The sequence below is a fragment of the Argiope bruennichi genome, chromosome X1 (genome assembly GCF_947563725.1).
Source record: "Argiope bruennichi chromosome X1, qqArgBrue1.1, whole genome shotgun sequence".
NCBI classification, from domain to species: Eukaryota; Metazoa; Arthropoda; class Arachnida; order Araneae; family Araneidae; genus Argiope; species Argiope bruennichi.
The window spans coordinates 15,430,613-15,453,931 of record NC_079162.1 but is presented as its reverse complement, the minus strand read 5'-3'; the positions used below and the strand labels follow the sequence as shown (position 1 = coordinate 15,453,931).

At 29.8% G+C, this 23,319-nt stretch overlaps 1 protein-coding gene across 3 annotated transcripts in view; it reads left to right on the top strand.

Moving 5' to 3' along the window:
* LOC129958502 (sodium- and chloride-dependent glycine transporter 1-like) overlaps positions 1-23,319 on the top strand; it is a 121,481-nt gene that overhangs the window by 82,675 nt on the left and 15,487 nt on the right. For all 3 annotated transcript variants that reach the window (XM_056071024.1, XM_056071025.1, XM_056071023.1), the window contains exons 2-8: positions 2,805-3,021; positions 7,768-7,899; positions 8,973-9,116; positions 14,277-14,433; positions 17,971-18,103; positions 19,055-19,189; positions 21,235-21,338. In XM_056071024.1, coding sequence (XP_055926999.1) covers positions 2,805-3,021; positions 7,768-7,899; positions 8,973-9,116; positions 14,277-14,433; positions 17,971-18,103; positions 19,055-19,189; positions 21,235-21,338 — 1,022 coding nt within the window. The remainder of the gene's footprint in view (positions 1-2,804; positions 3,022-7,767; positions 7,900-8,972; positions 9,117-14,276; positions 14,434-17,970; positions 18,104-19,054; positions 19,190-21,234; positions 21,339-23,319) is intronic.

Below are 23,319 nucleotides of genomic sequence, written 5' to 3'. Positions count from 1 at the left end.
TTTTTTTTTTTACCGGGAATACCTCTTCACCACTTTAACTAAGGCTACGGTTCAATATTATTTACAAAATAAAGACATTGGGAGAATTGGCACAATTGAAATTTGTACGATGATTACTTGGCATATTTCTGGGAATAACAAAAATCAGATTCTTTTTGATTCTTCACTCATATTTGCATCTTGTAGACTTATTGGAAATAGGCCAGTTTCAATTTCCATGACTTTGTCATATGGATTAACTTTGAATAAATCGTCAATATAACAAGAAAGATGATGTCCTGCTCACATAACTAATAACATTCGTTATCATTAATTTTCACTTGGTATGAGCACTCCCATACCAGAAGCTAATGTTAATTCATTATAAAGTATGTAGTTGACAAAACTATTCGAATGAAGTTGGTTTTTGATAATTATCTAGAGTTTCTTTCGACTATTGTACATTTGAAAATGAATCTGACATCACACAATTTGATGAAAAAATGGATGAATCTTTACGAGGAAGCTTAAAATTCTCATTATAAAATTATTAAGAAATAAATCTTGTTTTTGTTTAATAAACATAATGGTTTAACAATCATAAAGGGATTTATTATCATATAATAAATCCTCGCTCAGAAACTTTGCCTAGTTGAGGGTGACAACCGTGTACACAAAAAAATACCTTTTAAATGCAACGTTTGGATTCGAACAACTTCATCCACTTACTGCCTTTTTTCTAGAAAAATCTCTTCAAAATAAAGTTTTTGTCACATATAGTCAGAATGCCAGTACTTTCTTTTCTACTTCCAATGCCGACCATAAGGAAAATGCTATTATAATTATCAACCAAATGGTTAATGCTTTTATGAATCAATAAGTCTTAATATTATAAATCTAATTTTTATTTCATTCTATTTCCGTTAAAAGGCAATGCATTTTATATCCAGAATAGTAAAAAAAAGTATTAAAAAACTGAAATGAGAAAAACAAACTTGTCTTTAAGTTTTTCTGTTTATTCTCATTTAATATGTAGAAATTTGTATTGAATTTAAAAATGCTGTTCTGAACTTAAAACTTTGTAAAAAAATGAATAGCTTAATTGTTTTAACTTTTTCCTGATGCTTCCATTCGAGCAGGCTAAATCCCTTGAGACTTTTGAGTTTTCTTCAAAAATCTAGAAATAGGATAAAATGTTTATATATGCAATCTTTACTTTTCAAGAAAGTGGACATTTTCATGCTCTTTTTCAAAAAGTACAGATTTAAAACTAAAAATTCAATAATTCGATGTCAGCGAAGGGCTTAAGTTAGTTCCGTTCTTATGTCTCATAAAGAACGAGTCCACATTCCATTTTGTAAGCACCAAATTCATATCCTATTGCAGGCTATATAATTCCTCTTGCCTTATTAATAAACTCTAATAAAATCACATAATAAGGTTCTAACAATCAAATTTATTATTATTTTGAGATAATGATGTGCCATACCTAACGTTGTAAAGAATTTTGATACACGTTTTGACCAAATTTTTCGATGACCAAACTATAACGAATTTCTTGATATTTTAATTAACTATTAATTAATTAAATCAGTTAATAAATAAAGCAAATTTTATAAACTAAAGTAATTTCTTTTCTTAAATAAATCTCAATCAAAAATTAATAATATACCCTTATTAGAAAATAAATGTTGCTTTAAAAGATTTAAATTATATATCCAAGAATTTTCTTCATTTCTTTCTAACACTTTTTTTTAATTGAATCAAAATAGCTTATTCCGTAATCTATTCTACACTGATTACAGTTTTCATACCATTTCACTTGAATTGTTCATTTTCATACCGGTTATATCTCGAATTGTCTAAGTCAGGAAGCCATTCAATATTCATGTCGAGGTCATCAAATCAGACTCCCCGACTGGGCCTTTTTAATTGGAAGATTGTTTCTAAATACGGGAAGTCCATTAGATTGCGACAGAAAATGCGAAAGAATTCTCGATGATCATTAGGAATGGTATCATCCACCCGTACATTCCAGAAAGGAAGAACTCTCAATTGATTGCACAAATAACTATATTAAGGATCTTAAAACGAAAAATCTACTTTAAAATAGGTCTAGAAATCTGTTAGGACATCAGGAAGAGAAATCTTAAACACGCAAGATGACATTTGATATTTCTATGAATCTGGGTACTGTTTTATTTACTTATTCTGAGTACAGCAGAAATATTACTCTAATAACATCAAATTATTTAATTGCCCTGGTAATTAAATCATATGCATACAAATAATTTTGATTCTGGGAGGTAACGTATAGATATAATGAATCTAAACTTACCATTCAAATTCTAATTTCAATGTTTTGAAAGCAGATTTTGCAAGAATATATGGATTCAATCAAAATTATGGAGTCAGGATTCTGCTCTGAAATTAAGATTTCCATATTCTTTGATAAATATTCCATAAGTTTGTATGAAATATAGTAAAAGAATAAGTTATTTGATTTCCTGCATTTAAACTTAATAAAAATCTGTTACAAAAAAAATGTACATGCAAAGAAATCCAAGGTTATGAAAAAACATGAAACCAAAAATTCAGATATAAAAAAATTCGAACATGAATAACTGAGATATTAATAAAAAGTAGTTAAATAGATAGGAAATATACAATATATTACGGCCGATATGCTAAATGGGTTGTTATTAATAATAACCGATCAATGTGATTCATCTCTTTGACTTGTTGATAATAATCAATTAATCGCATTGATTATTTTGTTTTCTTTATAATCCATTCGTCCTGAGATTTCTCTATTTTTCTTTCAGTTGCTACAACCGAAAACGGTCGCTATGCCCAGCCCTACATTAAATATTATACCTGATCTTATGATCGACAACAAAATTCTGCAAACCGATGTGGATGAAAACAAAGAAAGAGGCAACTGGAGCAATGGAATCGAGTTTCTTCTCTCTTGTCTTAGTTATGCAGTTGGTTTGGGCAATATCTGGAGGTTTCCGTACCTGTGTTACAGAAATGGAGGAGGTAAGAGTTTTGTTTGTCATTAAAAGACAAAATCTGAATTGTAACAGATGTTTTTATGCTTTAATCTATTTCTAAGGTAATTTCTTTTTTAATATTCACGATAGAAAACTAATCATGGCCTGTTTATGTGGTTTCATGTGTCCATCTGTTTTTGAGAAAGACCGGGAATTTTATACAGCGAAATTACTTCAGCTGCTTTTAGAAAATTTAAGAATACCAATTATAAATTTGGGGATTTCTTTTTACCATCTATGGCATCATGCAACCACAATTACAGCGCATTTTGTACCTTATTCACTTCAGCCTCCATAATTTTTTTTTCCATTTTTTTTAAAGTAATTGTAATGGATTTTTGGCTGCAGCACTTAAAGCAACACATTCTAACTCTGAATGAAGTGAAATAAAAAAAATTCTACATTTTTCTAAGATATAAAATGCTGATGAAATACATATGGAACGTAACATGAGATACTTAATATCCTTAACGATTATTAATTAAGTTTCTGCGCAATTTGTTGATACTTGAATTAGAATTCTTTTATATCGGCAAGTATGACAAAGAAGAAAATTATTTTTAGAACAACAATTTGTTACATCGTTGGTTGGTCAGGAACAAATTTACTCGGATATCAGAATTAAAATGGTCCAGTGTCTTTTAAAGTGACTTAAAAATTAATTTTGACAGTAAAATAGTTATTTTCTTGATTTCTCTCTTTTTTTAATGGATTCCAATTTCGTTCAAAAACCTTCTTGTATTTCATAAATATCCGATATTAAAATCTGAAAAAATTTTTTATTTAAATATTGTAAAATAATGCTCATCAAGTTTAATAAGATGTCTTATTTCTTTTAGATTAGCGTTTTCAAATCCTCTAAAGCTACAAAATTAATTACTGTTGGAAAAATCCTTAAAATGGGAATTTTTCAACAAAAAAATTAATAGAAATTAATGAGAATTAATGAGAGTGGCATTTCGAATATAAGATTAGAAGCCTGAAATTTAACAGGAATACTTATTTATTTATTTTGCACCAAGCAGAATAATTTTAAATATTTTTCTGTCTTTTCGCGCATCACTGGAAATTGCTAAGTGTTGATGTCCAATTCTTCTATCCGATTGTTTATCTTTCTAGACTTGACTCTCTTTGTCTCGTGTCCTATTTCCCGTTCACACCCGTATGCTTTTTGTTTCTTTGAAAACTTGGACGATAAGGGATTAGAAGCGCAAGGTCATCTATACTAAATATAAGCAACAGCCTTCTCCCATCGATGCGCAGATCGCTGAGCCAGTGAACAAAACCCAAACTCATTTCATAAAAATATCTGTAATTGTAGTTGAAATAAAAGTTTATTATGCAGAGAGACAAAATCATGAGAAATTTGTCGTCAATTATTCATCACTTCTTCTTATTTAAGATCTTCAAAAGAAGAATTTTCTAGCGATTGTACGTGAGCTCTCATTACAGAAAAATTATTTTTTTGTTTATATTTATTATTTTTAGCCACTATTGAAGAACAAAACATATATTTGATATTTTATATCCTTTGAATCTCATTCGATGTATTATTTTCCATGAAAGCTATATAACGCATAAAATATGTATTTGTTTGTTTTTTTAAAAAATATTTGATGTTTAGGATTGCATCTCTTTTTGTACCCATTTTTACGTCGAAATAGCAGTTGAAAATGAATTATTGATCTTCCAGTGAATGACAAAACAAATTTTGGCTGTTCTTATATGATTATTAACTAGGAATTTTAATTTATTATAACTTCTGAAGCTAAATTTAATTTCTAATAAATAATTCGTAATAAAATTCTGTCCAAAAGATCTGTGTTTGAAAATGCAAAGATATGCGATTCTTCAAAGAAATATTTGGAGGATGACCTCATTTAGCATATTAAAATGAAATTCAATATATTATGTTGTTCAAAAAACGAAATTAAACAAAAGTTCATTCATTTTTGATAAGTCTAAAATAAAGGCAGTTGAGGCTACAACAGAACATCGTTAATGAGAAATGGCTGAAAGTAAAGTGATTATTGAAACTTGTTTAGCTGCTTTTTATCACTTTTCAATCAAACGTGAAAAGCACAAAATCAAAGAAACTGTAAAACAAACAAAGACTTGTGTCACTCAGGTTACCCTAGAAAGAATGAACGTTAGAAGAGATGTTACGAATATGATGGGAATAATAAGTTCTATTCTTGAAAGAGCTACCAAAGGGGTAACGCGAAAATATGCGGTAGAAAAAAATATCCTGAGATTCTTTTGAAGAATGCACATTTATGAGTTTTTCAAGATAAATAAATAAATATATACATATATGCTTGTGCGTGTTGAGCTCTGTCAAAGGCTGCAACCTATTAATTATCCAAATTACCATGATATTACAGCTGTTAAAAAGAAATATTATTCTTCCGACAGAATAAAAACGGAATTGGTTTCTAAAACAGAGGCATTTTTGATAAACTATAAAAAGACTTTTCAAAGTACAAAATAAAATTATTATGCATGTAGATGAATAAATTAATTATATTGAAAAAAGTGCGATCATTGTATATAAATTGGGTTGTGATGAAAGTAATTTCCTTAAGAAATATCTCATCTATGTAGAGGATATTATTGCTGATGACGATGTTATATGCCACTCTGAATAATCATTCATTGAGGATGCAGACCTTTCGAAAGTAAAGAACATTAAAGTGAAGACGAAAAACGGAATATGCAGGGTGTCCATAATTCAACGACCTTTTTTTTACAATTGTTTACAGACGAAATTGTTGTTCAGAAAGTTATGAAATTGAGTGTAAGACATAATTAAGGAATGGGAATTTGTTTCAGTTAATAAAAAAATTAGTTCAAAATTTCCTCACCATAGGGCGTTTTTTTTTAATGAATTACACATTTACGACTGGTTTTTTATTTAGATTTTTAAATCTGAACATGGTAAAAAGCGAAACGTTCAAGTGACGAATTGTCTTTCGATGCAGGTACTCGGGTTCCGTTATGAAATTTACCTTCGAATGCTCGAGTAACTCCGATGTACAAGGCCTCTTAACGAGACGTCGTTCGACAATTGCGCTCGATCGACAACTTGTTCGATAACAAATTTTTGAACAAAAGATTCAAACGGGCGAAGAAGCGAAAAAATCGCAAATTTTAATCCACGACAAGCAGGAGCTGTTATAAATCCTAGAAACTTTCGCGGAAATTTTGTTTTCAATGGCTCGCTTTTACTAATAATAATGTCGTTACGTCTACCAGATGGTGATTTATTAGTTAAATAGTTTTATCAAAACAAAAATTCCGCAGCAGTTACTCTAAAGAAATATCGGACTTTTAAGGGGTTGCGAAAAGGTCTATTGACTGTTGAAAATCTTCTATTAATGGAAGCCAAATTCGAAGAAACAGATTTAGTTTAACTTACTTGTTTCTGCAGAAGTAACAGAAAAGGTTGCACTCTAGAAGGAAGAGGATAAAGCTTCCGACTTACAGGCTAGTACTAGTGTCCGTCCTGTGGCAGAAGAATTAGATACTCTGTCCAGAAGATCATTCAACTGTCCAGAAAATGATGCAGAGTATCCTACAATAATATCCGTACAAACAATTTCTTCAGAGTTTTTCCCACATTATTTAGAATTTCGGTACGAGTACTTCAGTTTCTTACTCGCTTTCAGGTTAATTTATAATGGCGCTATATCCTCTGGGCAGACGAAGCACAATTTCATTTGGACGACTCGGTGAACACTCATTACAGGAAACCAAAAATAATAATGTGGCGTGGGTTTACTGCATCAGTTATTTTTGGGTCGTATTTCTTCGAAGAAATAAGTGTGAGAAGTATTTGCTCGATAACCAGGCAACGACATGCATCGCTGTTAGAGAATAAAATTTTTCTGCTACTTCAACTACGTCAGTGCCTTTCACGCACAATATTTATGCAAGATGGAACTTCTCGAACACATTAGCTTTTATGTTAAGAACATCCTCCAAATTCACTTTACAGAAGAATGTGTCATCAACCACCACTTTCGTGATCTGTGTCCTCTCCGATTCCAGACCACAAACCATGTGATTTTTGGCTTTGAGAGCGTTGAAACATATAGTAAGTCGTGATATCAAACTTTAACTGATCTTAAAGACAGCCTTTTACATGTCCGTAGTATTTCTCAGAACACACGGCTGTCAAATATAGTACATGCTATTTTACCATTCCAAATAGTAGCTGAAAATAATAGCTGTCATGTTGAGCATGTTTTGTTGTAATAAAATTTGTAAACTATCGCAAATATATAATAATTGTGGGATTCATTTTAAAAAACTCTGTGGCGGCGAAGTTCTGAATGATTTTTTTCTTTCATTCGCTGAAACGAATTCCCTCCCCTCCATTATGTCTTTCACAAAATTTCACAACTTTCTGAACAATAGTTCCGTCTGTAAAATACTTTAAAATAAAGAAAAATTAAATTATTTCAATAGTGTAAATATAGTATGCATTCAGTGAATAATGCATCTAATCGTTTCTATCATATTTTATTACTTAAAAATTTTAAATTTAATTATACTTCATTTTTATTGCATTGTGATTCATAATAAATTGTTCTTCTATCGCTTTTAATAATATCTAATTTTTTGGCCCGCTTGTGTCCGAAATTGAACCACTGTGCGACATTTTTAATTTAAATGTATTGAAATTGACCCATTGATAAGAATTCTATTGATTCTGGATGTTGTTTTCTAGGTGCTTTTCTAATTCCTTATGCCATCATGTTAGTTTTCGTGGGTCTACCTCTTTTCTTTCTGGAACTGTCATTCGGACAATATGCAAGTGAAGGACCAATTACAATCTGGAAAATATCACCTTTGTTTCAAGGTACACGTAAAGCAATTATTTTTCATTTTATTTTTAATGAAGCAATTAGAGTGAATATGATATCCAAGAGTGTCATGTTGAAAGTGAAAAATTCTCAAAACGAGTTTGTATTAAATTTTAACTACAATCATGTTCTGTTTAAATTACAAAGAATTACCAGGAAAATAGAAGAAAAACTTTGTTCTAGAAACATTTTTGGCGACAAGATGAGTCACATTTGAGAACATTGTTCATTGCTTCTTTTTCTTCCTCGAAGCAATAAACAGGTGATCTTGAAAATGTGGATGAAACTTTGTGTAAAATAGCTCAAAATGATGATAAGGAATTTTATAAAACGCATGGGAAGAACACTCTCAAATGACAACATGGTAATAATATAATATGTTCGATTTATCTTCATTTTTTAAAGCTATACAAGAGCCATTTTGAGTTTATCAAATGACGATGCGGAAGCCTACTCTCCATAAAGAAGATGCTCGAACTACGACGGATATGTATGCACCAGGTCCAGCTACACGTTCAGCCCGACCTGGATTCGTGATTTTTCAACCTTGAACTCATCACGAAGGAAACAAAGGAAAAAAATTATTAAATAAAACATTTAAAAAACACTTTTGTTAATGCACGAAAATCCAGATATTTCATTTTAATTATTTTCCACTGTTTGTTTTCAGTTTGAAATTCATTATTATATATAATTATCACAGAATTTTCAAAGCAATTGTTCTGAAATTCATCATTAAATGAGGCCACTCATATTGAAAGAAATTTAATTGAATGAATCGATTGGTTAGCAATTGAGTTCTAAAAATATTAAAATAATGTGATATTTTTGAAAGCAGGCAAGTTTACAAAAATCTAGCAAATTTGAAATGACAAAGGAAAATAAATTATAAAATTCGATCTTTAAGAACAAGAAACAAGCCGAGTTAAATACAATGTATAAGAACGTTAGAATTTTATGTTTTGGAAAATGAGTTATGAAATTAAAAGCTAGCTTTTATGCAGAAAGCAACCCGAAAATAGCACAGCTTATTTTTTTTTTAATAAACGGCACTTTCTTTAATTTTTAGGCCTTGGATACGCTATGTTCTTAATGTCTACTCTCGTAGGGATATATTACAATATGATTTTAGCATGGGCTCTATTTTACTTGATATCTTCTTTAAGAAGCATTCTGCCCTGGAGCTCCTGCGACAACTGGTGGAATACTGTAGGTAAATAACATTTTATCTTTGTATTTGCTTTTCTACTAATAACTTTTACATTGTATTGAATTTCATATGGATAAGTCAATAAGAGAAGAAAATAAAAAATTATATCTACTACATTTATCACAGAATTACTATTTTCAAGGATCACACTATTTAGTTGATAATCTGGTGCGTCTAAGAAAAGTTTTCATATCCGGTGATTTATTTTTAGGTCAGCTTATAATATTCGTTTCAAGGTAATGTGACATAATCCCACGGCAAGGCTAGCGATCATATCAAATCCTAAATTATCCTGCTTTAATTCGTTAATTCGATTATACACATTAAAGGATAATCATCTTACCAGACATTTAATAATTCATGGTTGGAAGCGAAAATGTGACTATTGGATGCAGTTTATGAGAAAAAAATGAACTCCAATGAGTGGTAATGGATTTTCTGTTAACAAAAATATCTAAATTCTAAGAAAGAGAGCTTTTTATCTGCATCTAGATTATAAAAAGGAAACAGACCCTTTTTATAAGCTTAAGGAAAATAATAAAACCAAAATTTGCGTTTTACCTCCACCAATTGGAGATTGTATCATTTGACGTCATTAACTCTTGACATCAAGGGAGAAAGCTTTTGCTGTAGAAATGAAATCAACTAAATATATTTAACTGAAAAGTAATGTTTGTAATCTAAATTTATGGTATTTAAATACAAGTACTAACTTCAAGCGATACTTCTGCCATATTAGCCACCTCCTCAATTTTACGTTGGAGTAACTGACACTCATTTTCTTTAAAAAAATGAAACAAATTTTTAAAAATATATAACTACTAAAAAGACTGAAAAAATATAAAATTGCTTGGAGTTCCATTACAATATAATTCTACATTCTTACTCTTATTAAACTTAATGTAATTCTAATTATCTTTTAAATAAATGCAAGATAATTCCTTGACATGTTTAAGATACTGCGTGAGTAAAGAATAACAAAAAAGTTATTAATTTTTCTAAAGAAAAGAGTATTTTTTTGCTTTAAAGAAACTTCTATTTAAAAATAATACTATGAAAAGATTTATTTTAATTCCTTAATTTTAGTAATAAAGCGCCAATTGGGCATCAAATAATCATATTTTCCGAATGAGCTAAAGTCATATCATTCGCATTCTTTATAATCCATTGCAAAAATGGCGTAGAATCCATAAATTTACGATCTCTCCACACTGCGCCAAAAGAGATTCTATTGGAATGATCATGAATGTCCGACCCACGGACTCCTTTTTGAATCAATGAGACAATAAAATAAAAAATGTCATGAAATTAAATCATAGAGAAAAATTACGAGGTATGATTTAAGTATAAAATTAACGGCCCGTTATAAAGCTACACATGGGCTATTTTAGGAAGAACTTCATAATTTTGAGCCCCTATAAGATGATGAGGGCAACACCTCAGCTATTACCCTCTTCTTCAGACATCTTGCCATTCCACAAAGGGAATTCAGCATATACCAAACCCATATATACAACGGATTTTTAGTGCAATCGGTTTCCGAATTTGGATATCTCCATCTCAGTAGCTGAGACCATACCATTATCGAATTTTTAAGTCTTTTAATGTGTACATTAAGTCATTCAATGTGTACATAGTTTTTCAATGTGTACTATCGAAAAAAAATTGAGAAATGGTATTTCTGTAAAAAAAATATCGATTTAAATTCTATTATTTCCAACTAATGTTATTTTTTACACATCCAATGAAATAAACTTCAGACTCTTGCAACTTGTTAGATATTGCCTTTTCAAATTAAATTTTGAAGCAGAATTTTTATTCCAAAATAAAAGTTTATGTAATATTTCATTTCGAAGTAGAAAAGAAAGCCTGTGAATGAAAACGATTTTATGTACAGTTTAGGCTTAAAAACAACGTAAGAACGTAGCATTTTATTGAATATGAATTAGTATAGATATTATTCGTAAAAGTGTTTTTGCGGAATAAACTATTATTTTTGAGGTTTAATTCTATAGATGATTTCAAATGGCAATAACAAATGAAATATAATTTTCCATGCACAAATACTGAAAAAAAAATCATAATTAATGCTGTAATAGTTTTTAAAGGCAAGGAAAACAAAAATTGATGATTTATTGGAGTTTAAAAAATATTCGCACACTGAAACAAATGCAAATTTTTGTCATCAGTTTGTGGTTGGTTTAGTCTGCTTTTCATTAATAAACTGACTTCTTATATATACATATATACACAATGCTTTGCTGCAATTTTAAAGAAATATAAAATCCTGGAAATGGGCCGTAAAAATAATATAATAAGATTTTCTAAAACGAACTAATTAAAAAACTTCTTGAAGCTATTAAATCCCTTCCACAGTCATGGTGCGAGATGAAAATTCTTTGAATGAAAGAATCTGATTAACTTTTATTAAGAAATAGGTAAATAAAAGCTAATAATTTTAGGAAAACATTTTTTCAGGCAAATAAATTCAGTTTTGGAAGACGAATGCTGAAGAGGAAGTGAAATGCACCAAAGGAATTTCCGACAGCAACAAATCTTGGGAGTGGATGCGTACTTGTTTGGGGTTTTCTGGCGTCGGTAAATTAGCCATTATAAATGGAATTATAAATATGGTATTTAAAAAATAATTGACGGCAAAAAAGGCTTTCAACAAAAACTACGTTTCCCTGCATCTTAACCACACAGTTATATTACATAATACCCCGAAGTTTACAAAAATGTTCTCTTCGGTCATCTAACTTTTATATGATTGAATATTTATGTGAAATTCTGGATCAAAATTTTGGATACAGACAAATTTTTGATTGAAATGACTTAAGAACTGATTTTAATCAAGAATGTTTTATCTAGAGACAGGAAATTTAGTTGAATCATTACCAAGAAGATTTATAACAGCTATTCATGCTAAAGAATACCGTACAAGGCATTAACTAAGAAATATTTATGAAAACTTTCAACATTATGTACATTGTACAAATTCAATGACATATATTGGAACGGCAAAATATATTTCATCGTATATATTTAATGATTTATTGTACAACTTAAGTTTAGAATGATCAAAAGTTTTACTTTCTGCACTTATTTTGCATAATAAGACATTTGCTCTATAAAGCTTTTTGCACTCTGCTTGTATTAGAAATATAAATTTCGATTGATTCCCATTTTCTTCGTTGTACTATTCCATAACCTTTATTTTATTTCACAAAAATAGAAAATTTTAAATATTTCACTTATTTTTTTTTTTATCTTAGTTTCAAAAAGACGTTTCGTGGAAAGTTTTTTAACTCGAATGTTTAAATCTCCTTGGACATATATTCAAGGCATATGAATCAAATTTCAGATTTAGGTTTCAGCTGCTTAACGCTTTTTTAAATGATAAACAGTTTTTTTTTTGTTTTTGTTTTTTTTTCTTCACATTTTTATATTTGTCTTCAATCATTTAATTTTTTGACTTACTTTCAAATCATGGTTGAACAAAATCTTCATGTGTGAGACTTTCATTGATACAAATATTGCATGCACATTTGTCAATAAACTGTCATGGTTGTGACATGAAAATTCCCTTCGAATGTGTTTTAAGGAAAAAATATTTATTATTTTATAAAAACTAAAAGATTGTCCGTCTTTCTTTTTTTTAAAAAGTAAATACTTAAAGACCGCATTAATAAAATCAAATACAGAATCAGAATGAATATGTAGGAGTTTCATTGAATTTTTTTTTAATAATTTGGAAGATACATAATTATTCAATAAAATTTCAGAAAATAACAGGCTAGAAGTATGAAAGTTTCGTAATTGTTTGCCAAATGGGATCAGGTGATAGAGGGCACATAGTGCTGAGCGCTATCAGCGAGCGAAAACACAAAAATTATTTAATGTAATTACTCTAATAAATTACTCGAAGTAATATATTAGGCGGTACTCATTGTAAGTGCCATCGCCAATATGAATACTCGCGTCGCAGCGGCTATGGAGAAGCCAACGAACTGTCCGGAACACATCACGCTTCTCACTCATGTTCAAATCAACGAAAGCCATTTACTGCCAATTTACGAAAGCCAGGTTCTCTATAGATTTTACAGCAGTTTCAAACACGATTTCCATTGAGATAACTCCAAACAGAAACTGTGAATTAATTACTTCGGCGTTATTTTTGTGCCTGCCTCATCCCGTTCGATATTATGTGATCGCTATAATCTGAAGTCAAACTATTATATACCATGAACCAACCATAGAATGTTAGTGTCCACTTATTGGTGGACCGTCTATTTTTTCAATATCTTGAAGAAAACATCTTCATATATGCTAGCTATCTTTCCCAATTTACTTCATAAATACAACGCAAAACTCCGACAATTCTACTATAGAATTCGTATAATGGTCGTTATCGCTTAGCCAGCATTACAGAATTACAGTGTTTCTAATTAGACCTATAGGTATTAAAATAGCTGCCGTGTAGTACAGATACTGAGGATGAGAAGAGGAAAATTGTCAATTCAGTTTTAGTACATTCTGTAAGAAATCATTCTTGCCAAATGTAATGGGAACTGAAAATGATATTATCACATATCTTTTTATCGATGATATTTATAATTCGAGAATCTTTCAAAAATCTTTTAAATGAATTAAAATTTTGGGAGTAAAATTTGTGGGCGCGGGTATTTGAGTCGACTAGACAATTTTGTAAGGTGATTTTCCATTAAAAAAGATATCTCTATATGTTCTCTTAAAACCATTTGTTATTTTACAATTAAGTCGTTATTCTCAATTGTGTCCTTAACCTTAATTATTCAATCTAGAATCTTTCAAATCTCTAGGGAGATGACTTATCTGCAGAAGTATTATCGAGAAGAATTTGACCAAATATTACCCGTACATGTAGTTTCTTAGATTGATTGAAAGATACATCAAGAACTAATTTTACGCATAGTTTTGCAACTCTCGTTACCATAGTGACCCTTTCTATAAGTAATTTTTAACTATAGAACCATATTTAACATAGAGAGACTGTTTGAAATTTAAAATAAATGAATACAAAATGCTCAGTGCAAACCTAAATCATTTGACAAGCAAACCTTCCATCTCCTTATACCAAGGATCTTACACATCTTGATAAAGATTTTTCCTTCTTCTTTTCAGCTTGTAAGAAATTTGATGCCAAAAATTGTAGTGCCATTAATGGAATTTTGTCAGAAAATGGCACATGCATTTTACGGTATCAAGTATCTAATACCACCTGGGAAAATCTAGAGCTCTCTGCATCGAAATCAAAGACGGCAAGTGATGAATATTTTCAGTAAGTGCTTTAAATAAAACTTGCTTTTCGACCTTTAGTTACAGGTGTCTAAAAATTTATATTATAAACGCAAGCTGAGTAGTATTTCAAAAAATATTTAGCATATTGCAAAACTGTTCGCACAAATGTTTCCTTAATGAGGTTTTGTAACGAAACAAATAAAAGATAGAGCTTTTTGTAAAATGTTATAAGTCCAGAATAATGAAGAATGTGGCTATCTCTTCAGCTTCAATGAGCTTCAGAAATGAAAAGAAGATTTATATTGACGAGGTATAATACTTTAAAGACAAAGCAAAATGAAAATATTCAATCGAACAGTTAGTCTTTACTTTAAAGGGAATAATTTTTTAAAAAAATTCAGGATTTAGTGAAATGAATGGATGAAAATATGCCTTATTAATTCTAAAGTCCAACCTTTTTATGAACAATCACCCTAATTCACGAGAAGATAAATCACCATGAAAGTCTTTAATGTACTTGTGTCTCGTTTCAAAGTGTTTTTGTTCTCACTCTTAAAGGACACATTTTGTTTCTTTTTCTATACAGTTATTTTTTTGCTTATTGTCCTATTCCAAACTAGGAAAATAATAATATTTAATTCCTGTAGTAAAAGACAATTAGGAAAATAAAACTATAATTTATTCAATAGTTAAACGTGAAAGCAATTAAGATTCTATGTTATATTTGCCTAAGAATTTATTTTAAATCTTTCTTTAAATAAGTACAATCGGCTATTATTATATTGTCAATTATTAGTTACTTATTAACTATTAATTATTGTCAATTATTACTTTCCATATTTTGAACCGATTTGTCTAAAATTTGATATTTGGTGATTTCTCATTATGCAAAATCAGTTAAAAGACGAAAAATTAGGAGTTACAGTTAGAAAATTCGAAGATTATGCAAAAATAAATATGTAGATGGCTCTTGTTGCAAATGCAATTTTCATATTTTGAATGGGAACATTTTTCCAAATCGGTTGACAGTTTTACCTTGAATTCAACTTACGTAGATTACTAGCAATAAATGTTCGAATACTTTTTGACGGATTGCACCAATTTCATATAATTTTTTTGCTCTGAAACATCTGTTTTTGCTAAATGAAAATAACTATTTATCACTATTTTTTAAATGATTTATAACTTTGTGATAATAAATAGTTCAGATTTTAATTTATTCAATTTTTTTAGAAATATTTAGAAATCGCGACATATGGATGTAATGAAAAATGCTGCTCAGATATAAGAGCTATTAAAATGTGGATATTTTTGATTTTGACGATGATGCTGATCTTGAAAATAAAATTACTAAGTTGCAACTAATATTAGCAGTTTTAGTGAAAAATCTGCTGACATTAATAGAGTAGATTCTGTATTACCAGAACCAAATCATACATCTAGACATCAATTTTCAATGAAAATTGAATAATAAATATTTATAAAAATTTACCATGAACGGAATATATTTAAAACTTTAGTTGTAGAAAAACATTGGTGATGTTTCAAATGCATCATTCAGTAATATCAAATTATTTTTGGAACCAACAATGCTCTTGACATGTTTAAGATATCTTAGAGTTTGCAGATAATGCGCCAAATCTACACGGATTCCTGCAATATCTAAATTCCTTTAATATAAAATCTGTACTATTAAGCTCTTCAAACTTTGAAGCGCAAAAAACATGTAATTGCAAGCGTTGGTATAAGAAAATAATAGGTAATAAAAATACACTGAAGTTCAAAGACATATAATAGTAAAAGAATAGAATGTAAGTATAGGCGAAATCGATTTGATGGACAGGAATATAAGTCTTTATAGATTAAAACCTCGGATTAAAAACTATACTATTAAATCAATTTTTATTATCTTAGTACAGAGTAAATGCATAGAGTCTGATGAGAGAGGTTGCAAAAATTAATATAAATGATAAATTAAAACAATTTCTAGATCTTAAAATTACAATTACAGAACAAATTCTAATTACTCAGAAATCATTGATAAAGATGAAACTGAAATTACCTCTTGAAATTCTGGAAAACGGAAATGCCTATAACTTTGAATACAATGATAAAAAAATGCAATGAATGAATGTATGAAATTTACTACCAAGTTAGTACTTTTCGACATAACTGCCATTCATGATGAGACATCTAACACAGGCATTTATCCCTGTGTTACATCTAACTCAGGCAATTATCCCTGTTTTAGATCAAATTGAAAATCCTGTTCTCTTAGAACGCCGACGACTGTGAATAAAAAGCTATCGCACAGCCCACTTGAGGTCGTTCTCAGAATCAAGCTTTGGAGCTCCTAGGAGCCTCTTCGTGAGTCAAAAAGCCTGAAAGTTCCATGCTTCATTCTCCTGCAAGTTTCTGGAAAAATTCCCCATCATTCGTACAAAGTTGCAAAGATTCGGTTGAGAAGTTTTGGAGCACTCACCATGAAGCAGAAACTAGAACCCTCAGGTTTTTATGTGTTTAGACATAAAAAGGCTCCTCGGCAATCTGAAACTTGCTTGACCTTACTTGATGATGACCTTAAACAGGCCAAGTGACAACGGCTCTACTTGCAGCCGACGATGTTTAATGATTTTCAAACTAATTGAGTGCTGGAACAAATAGCTCAATATGAATGGCAGTTATGTTGGAAAGTAATAAATTGGCAATACGTTAATTTCCATTTCATGTTGTTTATCATTACATTTTTTTTATTATTGAGCATCAAAATTATTTATTGATACACCCTCGTACTATATGCATGCGTCCGAAGAAGAAACAACGATTGATTAATTGTTTCAAAAAAATAGATATGAAAATTCTGTTAGATGCAAAAATACGGAATGCTCTAAGAAAACAAAAATAATGAGCATAAAATGTAACATACATTTTTTAACTACCCAAAATAATTGTTTAGAGACAAATTTATAAATTTTTCATGAAAATAATTTCTTTAAAATATTTATAGTTCACGCAATAATCTTAGTTCTTACTTTTATCATACTTTCTCATATGATGTAAAACCAGATTATATACCACTTTTAAAAAAAAGTAAAACTAAATTCAATTTATTTTTTATAACAGTAGTTTTTAGCTGTCATATTTTTAAAATTGAGTATCGTTATGTTAGACTAAAACTCATTCAAATAAACATTCTAAAAAGTCAAAATTAAAAAATAATTAATTGAAACTTAACTATATAATTGTATATTAACCTAACAAGAGTATTAATCTTTTTTTTTTTTTTTGTCGAAAATTCTATCTTAAGGTCTTAAGAGAATAGAAGTAGGATATTTATTTTCTTTCTTTTTATCTTATTTTATATTTATCGTAAGCTTTTAACCTATCGGTAACTAAATGAAAATGGAATTGAGCAAAAGTCTTTTCAGTTTAAAATAATATTTCGAAGTTTAAGTTAATAAATTTTAATTATTTTTAAGCTTTATTATATATATACATGCACTATATTATTTAATATATATTAGCACTATATTTATATATTACTATCATAAAGAAATATATTTCATGTTTTTTACAGTAATTTTGTTTTGGATATCACGGAGGGTCTGCATGATTTGGGTGGAATGCGCTGGGAGTTAGCCATTTGTCTATTTGTTTGCTGGGTTTTTGTATTTTTATGCCTGCTAAAAGGAGTCAAGAGCATGGGAAAAGTGAGTGATCTGCAAATTTCCTTAAGAAAATCTGTCTATTTAGAATTTTATATTTCATTTGAATGTATATATTTAATTAATGCATCATCTGAAGCTTCATTATGAAGGAGGAATACCGCAATTCTGAATCAAACTGCAAAATCATATTATTACAATTCCAAGCTACCCAAATCTAAGCACTCTTTACAAGTGCCCATCATGTCACTTTACAAAATTTCATCTCATTATAATGTAAGGATATATCTAACATTTAATGCTCACTCCATTATAATGCATCTTCTCTCACTTTGGGTGAAACTTGAGGCGAAATCAAGACTTACTACATTCACTTGTTTAAACTTCTCACACTACCTTCTATTTGGTTCCATTCAAATTTCATCTTTTCCATTCGATGATTTTGTGGCATATATCAAAAAGCTTTGTATTATTTATATCTCAGTATCACTTATAATCAATAGATAACATTACCATTTAACGATAGACAATAACAAATTAAAGATTATCTCCCATCTTTATAGCATTTAAGAAACATCTAAGACAATGGTTCTAGAAGTCAATTCATTTTTGAGTTATTAATGTCACAGCAATGGCTTTCTTACTCTGGAAACCTTTCACAAAAATACTTCTGTTGTCTACAAATTTAAAATGTAACACATTTTCACTAATTTTCTCTTCATGAGATCGATTTCTTTAGAGACTTTGTGATTGAGAATATTATTTTATTGTATTCTTTGAAGAATAGTATTTTGTTCATCAGAAAACAAAAACTTTGCTTAGGAAACAAAACTTTTGGCTGAGATTTGAGATATTCTATATTTAATTTCAAATTAGAAAAATTATTATTAGCAGTTTACTAATACGAAATTTATTCTTATTACCTGTAATAAAACGCAGAAAATCTAAGGTTGATAACAAGATAAATGTTCTTAACATATTTCTTTCTGCTTTCAGGCTGTTTACTTCACAGCTTTATTTCCATATCTGGTTCTCACCATCCTCTTAATACGAGGTTTGACTCTAAACGGGTCAATGGAAGGTATTATGTTCTACCTCACACCGGAATGGGACAGACTGAAAGAAGCTCGGGTAAGAAATAAATCCACATCCAATAAATCCAATCTTTCCGAACTGTGCCTGAGGTTTTTTTTTTCCATTTATATTATTTTTGATATTAAAATAATTTAGTTTATTGGCTGGAATAGGATTTCTGAAAAAAGAAAATATAATTGCGTCATTTAGCTAATAATGTTGATTAGATGAGAAGAAATTAGAATAATTCAGTTCTTATAGCGCAGTCCAGCCATGTGTTCTATATGTTGCTGTAAGAAAAACTTCCCGCAATCTCGAGAATAATCGGTGAGACTTATGGCTGAACCTCCATAGATAAAAACACATGAACTGATAACCATTTCGATCCATTTCAAATATGGAGCAGGCTGCACAAGACTTTAAGTCGTGTCATCAGCAGCGGACTGTTAACCAACCATAATACCATTATTGTACCACCAGGGGAACCTGCTTTCTATTATAGCAGCTTCTCATTGATGTTCGAGGTGGGCATTCCCCTAACGGATGCTCATCTGCTAAAACATTTATCAAAGAATGAAAGGAGTAAAAAAAAAAAAAAAAATCCCCAGAATGGAAATTTTTTCAGTAATATATCAACGAAAAAACAATGAGAGGATATATATATGGATTTTTTTGTAATATACAATAATTTTAAAATTTGACAGTATGTAAACTGAAACTCATTTAAAAGACAGAGACAGAAATAGTTTTATTTATTCTGCGGAAAACTAAGCACAGAATCGCAAAAGTTGCATGGAATCAGTAGAAGTATTCAATCTTACTAGTTATCCTTAAATTACAGATTGATTCGAGCTGCCAAATATTACACAACCCTGTATCCAGAGTTTTTCAGCAACCCGGAGCAAATTAAAAAATTAATAATTCACAAATAAACGAAGACAGAAATAATTTGTTTGCATTTTGTGTAATGAACCTGTTGGAAGGAACCTAAGGAAAATGAACATTTTTCTTTTCCTTTTGTTTTTGTCACGAAACTAGAATTTTCTGGTTCCTTAGCTCCTAATTTAAATAATCAAATGTTTCTTCAGTGGTTGGAATGTTATGTTACTTAAGATAATGATTGTTATTATGGCATCCAAATGTTCAGTGTACACCTTATTTTCAAGTATACTGATGAGAGACGAGGAACCACATTTTTTCAAACAAAGCAGAAACACTTTTGTTTCTATAAATGTCTGACACTGAGAAGGACGAATGTCTTCCTGTCAGTCCCTTTTTTGTAACCGTTGTTTACAGACGATATTTGTATGCTACATTCTATTAGTGTCATTTCTAATGTAAGGAATCTAACAACGGTGGAATAGACTAGTGTTTTAAATAATAAACTTTGCTACCAATAGATTCAAATTTCATAAAGATAAAATCCATTTTTACATGCAGTTGGTACTATTTTATCTTCATTCGTGTGAGAATAACTGCATTTTAAAATTGCGCTGAACCTCTAATTTCCAGTATTTGCGCAATTCTTGAATTATTTTAGCCACTTATTTATTTCCCCCTGTTATTATGGATGAATAATCTGTACTTTTCATCTTGATACTTTAGGCATTTTGCCACCAAATATTGCCGTTTAGATGATAAAAAATGCTCGAAATTTCAATTCCCATATTCTTAATAACTTAAGTTTGATAAAATATAAAAAAATGACATAATTTAAGTGTGACAGAAGTTCCCTTCCTCTAAAAGATTTTTTTTTTCAATAAGAAGTGAAAACCTTTTCAAATAAAAATATAATCTAATATTAACAGAAGTGTGAAATATTTACCAAAAGTTCGTGACCATTCAGTGTATATAACTAATTTTATAGAACTATTGATGTTTCTTACAAGAAAGTTCCGTTCACTTATTTTCACACTAATCAGAGAATCTAATTTGAAACAATGTGTATTAAGGAACACTTACATCCAGTCTTTTGTGTTAGCTTTGCATTTCCTTAAACTCAGGCAATGAATATGCGAAATTCTTACTACATTTTAATTTCTCGAAGACAATTCTATGTAGAGCAACTTATGCATCTTCGTAACCATGAATCCTTTCCTCAGGTATGGGGAGATGCAGCCATGCAAATATTCTTTTCACTATCACCATGTTGGGGAGGATTGATAACATTGGCTAGTTACAACAGATTTCATAATAACTGTTACAGGTAAGTTACTAATCATTATACTAACATAGAATATTTCTGCCTAGTTTGCCATCTTGTCTCAAACCGTTAGCTATAAATCGAAGTTCATTAAATAATCATGAAAAAAAAAAACAGCTGCAATATCAAAAATCAGCGGTGGTAGTCTTTCTTAAACTTTCTCATTTATTCTCTAATAAACGTACTTGTATATTATTAACTGCATGCCACTGATGAACAATAGTTAGGGAAAAAGTTATAGGCCTACTACATTTTGCTATTTTTTTTTTTGGCGATTAACCACTGGGATACAGTTAATATACAGGCACCAGAACACTTAATGTGTATTTTGGACACCTTTTTTCCAACCAATTGGAACCAAAATTGGGCGCATATCTTCACTTGTAGTCACAAGATTGCACACAAAATTTCATTTATTTAAGTCATTGCCCTTTTTTAGTTATCTCGTTTACATACATACATAAATACAGACTGACAGACGGTCAACTCTTGAGGGACTCTATTCAAAATTTGATATTGATCTATACATTAGATACTTAACCAGTGTATCAAATTTGATCCATCTAGTTCTTTCCATTTGGTAATCATCATATTACTTTCTATTCGAACAGCCAGACGAGCAGACTTCCTCTTATCGGATTTCGCTCAAAATGTGACAGAATTCTATAAGTTGGTTCATAAAAACCATATACGAGATTTCATCTGTGTAGCTCAAAACGCTTCTGAATTATCATGTTCACAGACAGACAGATGTAATTCCAAGATTGTGTTTTTTGGACTCATTGAGGCCTGAAATGTGAAGATCCGTCAAAATTTCGAATTCGAATTTTTTAATGATTATAATACTTTCTCTTCATAAATTTCGACAAAATAATGATAACATTTCTGTAGATTTAAATTTTGATCACAAGATTTAAGACATCAGCATAATACAGGGATATCCCAAAAAAAGCGTAACAAGCGTTTATTTCCTTATTTCTATTATAAATATAGTTCCAATTGCAACGTTTCATCAAATAAGCTACAAAAATGCATTTAAACACTTTAATATCAATAGAGGTTGATAATAAAAAGTGACGAAAATTAACTTTTTGAATGGCCCTTCATAGCGAAAAATATCAAAGAAATAAAATGTTTTTCTTACACTTATTTATAAGCATACAAAATTACATTTTTCTATCCACAAAATTTATAAAAGTATTTAAAGGCGAATTTATTGGCTCAGAGCATTTTTCCTTTTCTCAGACTGGTATTTGAGCGTATCTTTCCTTGTCTTTTTCAAGGATAATATATTATTAAAAGACTGGAATCATAATTTTTAAAATGATGTATGTATTTATTAACTTTTCATAAATTTTGAAAAATTGTAAAATAAAGCATTAATTGAAATACATAAAAAATTTGTTCAGAATGAATATCTTTGACTCATATGCAAAGTTGGATTTTTCTAAAAGTACTTGCGTATACGCAATCCAGTTCATTAATTAATACATCAAGACAGGTTTATTTAATTCGCCGACAAAGATTTGCTGCCTCTACAGCAGACATTTTAAACCCTGAACTTAAGCAACTTCATACATAAATTCAGCAACCTTCGTACATAAATTCAGATTGTAAACCTACCCACCTATCAAGGAATTCAGCATTTATCCATCATCTTACAGCTGATATTTGATGAGGATGAGCACCATCTAGTAGTGACCACACCTGTAAATGTACTGCCAAATGGCAAATAGTTCAGACATAATGTCCTTCAAAACTAACTGAAAATATCGATTCCCATTTAGAATACTGTTGTATAAAATAAGATCTACCAAAGAATCTAAAATACTACTCCACACATTTATGGAAAATTATAACTGATGATCTTCTTATAAGAAGAATGTTTTTTTTTGAAAAGTGCCGCTTTGATAATTGATGCTACTGTCTCGATTAAAACGACGTTCGTTTGTCCAAATTATTTAACGTCTGATGAAGAAAGATT